Source organism: Tupaia chinensis, unplaced genomic scaffold (genome assembly GCF_000334495.1).
Source record: "Tupaia chinensis unplaced genomic scaffold, TupChi_1.0 Scaffold000673_1, whole genome shotgun sequence".
NCBI lineage: Eukaryota > Metazoa > Chordata > Mammalia > Scandentia > Tupaiidae > Tupaia > Tupaia belangeri.
Window position 1 is genome coordinate 1,397,256 of NW_006160196.1, and position 2,446 is coordinate 1,399,701.

At 49.8% G+C, this 2,446-nt stretch overlaps 1 protein-coding gene across 1 annotated transcript in view; it reads left to right on the forward strand.

Annotated features, from left to right (window-relative positions):
• Positions 1 to 2,446, forward strand: part of PLEKHA4 (pleckstrin homology domain containing A4) — a 33,008-nt gene that overhangs the window by 18,372 nt on the left and 12,190 nt on the right. Inside the window, exon 14 of the mRNA XM_006160183.3 lies at positions 1,108 to 1,248. Within this exon, the coding sequence (XP_006160245.1) occupies positions 1,108 to 1,248 (141 nt within the window). The remainder of the gene's footprint in view (positions 1 to 1,107; positions 1,249 to 2,446) is intronic.

Consider the following 2,446-nt stretch of genomic DNA (forward strand, 5'->3'; position numbering starts at 1 on the left):
TCAGAAAATGAATATTTTAACACAACAATGTTTGTAATAACATAAACAATTAAACAGCTGGGAATAAATCCAGCGGAGGCTCTGCAAGGCATCTACTCAGGAAAGCATGGAGCGTCGCTGAGAGACATTGAACACCCGGAGACGTGGAGAGCCCAAGATCCCGAGAGGAGAATGGAGGAGAAGGGATTGCGGCGTGACCACCCCCCCTGGGGGGTGATTTCTCGCTTTCTGTCTCTCTGTCTCTCTCTCTCTGTCTGGCGAGCGCACGCGCCCTATAGCAAAAACCTCTCAAAAAAAAAAAAAAAAAAAAAGAGAGAGAGATTGCAGCGTGGCCATCCCCCTGGCGGGTGATTTCTCACTTTTCCTCTCAGTGTCTCTGTCTCTCTCCTCGGTGAGTGCATACACTCTAAGGCAAAAACATCTACCAAAAAAAAAAAAAAAACTGGTCCTCAGATAAACTCTCTTTTATGTTTAAGAATACTGTGGTCAGCCATGTGGGAGTTCAGCAACAACGTAACCACTACTACTACTACATCTGCTGGCTACATCATTTCTTTCTTTTTTTTCTTTTCCTTCTTTCTTTCTTTTTTTTTTTTTTTTTTTTTTTTTTTTTTTTGGGGGGGTTTTTGCTATAGGGCGCCTGTGCTCACCAGACAGACAGAGAGAGACATAGAGACAGAAAGCGAGAAATCACCCCCCAGGGGGGATTGTCACGCCGCAATCCCTTCTCCTCCATTCTCCTCTCAGGATCTTGGGCACGCAAGCACATGCGCCCGGTGTGAGTTTTAAGCCACCGGGTCCAGGACGCAAACTGCGGTCGACTACGTGGGAGTCCAGCGACATAGCCATTACGCTAACTGCTGGTTCCCAAGCTACATCATTTCTTTTGAGAAAGAGAGAGTTTCCCCAGCAGGGCCCTCACACTACAATCCAGCAGTCTCAGCCGGTCCAGACCACAGCAAATGCACCTGCCTGGTGTATTCCAGGAGGTCTCGGGACATGAACCCAGGACCTTCCCCAGCTGTCTAGTTGCATTACCACTACAATAAAACCACCTGGCCCTGCATTTCCCTTCCTTTGAGTAACAGATTCCTCTCTTCTCCCCAGGACAGAGCGTCTGCACAGCAGCAGCTGTGGATGGTAGAAGACACACTGGCAGGACTGGGTGGCCCCCAGAAGCCACCCCCCCACACTGAGCCTGACTCCCCTTCCCCTGTGCTCCAAGGGGAGGAGTCCACAGAGAGGGAGGTGAGGCCCTTGCATTTCTCTCCCCCCACCTTCTTCTATCCCCCTCCCTTCACCAGCAGCCTCCTCAGGAAAGGCCCTCTGACTCCAGCTCTGAAGCCCTGTTGCCTTACTGGTCACGCCCAGTCCATGGTGTGCCAGAGCCAGCAGCTCTAACAGCTAGCCAGAGCCAACTGTGAGCGTCCCTCCCCGACTCCACATCAAGCCACTTCACGCTGGTAGCCCGAACTGAGCCACGGTGGGAGTATTTACACCAGGGACATTGGCAAACGCTACGGATCAGGGCTCTCTCCCCACCCCTCCCCCAGAGGGGCATTTGTTCAACGTTTACCAGTCACCCCATCACAGCCTCTGGGGAAGAACGGGGGTGACTGGAAAGCGCCTGGCACAGAGTAGTGCTCCCCCACCCCCCAACGGGACACAGGAACCACCCTGGTTGCAGCTGGTTAGGGCCACTGCTTGCTCTGACCTTCAGATCACAAGTTCAGATCCCAGCTCTGATGTCTTTGTGACGTCAGCCATTGACCTGTTCCGGGCTTTCACTCCACCCTGTGTAAAACGGGGAGTAGTGAGACAGCTACCTCGAAGGTTCATGTAGGATTTAGAGATACTGCAGGTCACGTGGCTAGCACAGTTTCGTAAACAGCTCTCGTTTATCGCGCCTCGGGCCGTGTTCTAAGTCCTTCCTTGTGTACAGACTCAATCCCCATATCCACCACAGGGTGAAGTAAAGCAATCTGCCCAAGGTCACGCAGCAACAAACGGGAGGGCTGGGATTTGAAGTGAGCAGGCCAGGCTCTTGGTTTACATGGTTTTTTGTTTTGTTTTGTTTTGTTTTAATTCTCTTACTGGGGCCAGCAGGTAGCATGGTGGTTAAGGGCACTGGACTCCCACATGACTGGCCGTGGTTTGAGTCCTGGACCTGAGGCTTGCTTTCTCACTTTCCCTCTCTCTCTGTGTTTGAAAATATTAAAATAATAAATTAAATTAAATTATATATTTTAAAAAATCATTTTAGTTAAGGGTCAGCAAGTGGCATGGTAATTGAGGGTGCTGGACTCCCACATGGACGACCATGGTACAAATCCTGGACCTGGCAGCTTGCTTTCTCGCTTTCCGTCTCTGTCTCTCTCTGATCGAACTGGAAAATAATAATAGTAAATAAAGTTAAACAAAATAATTATTAAAAAAATAAATAAAT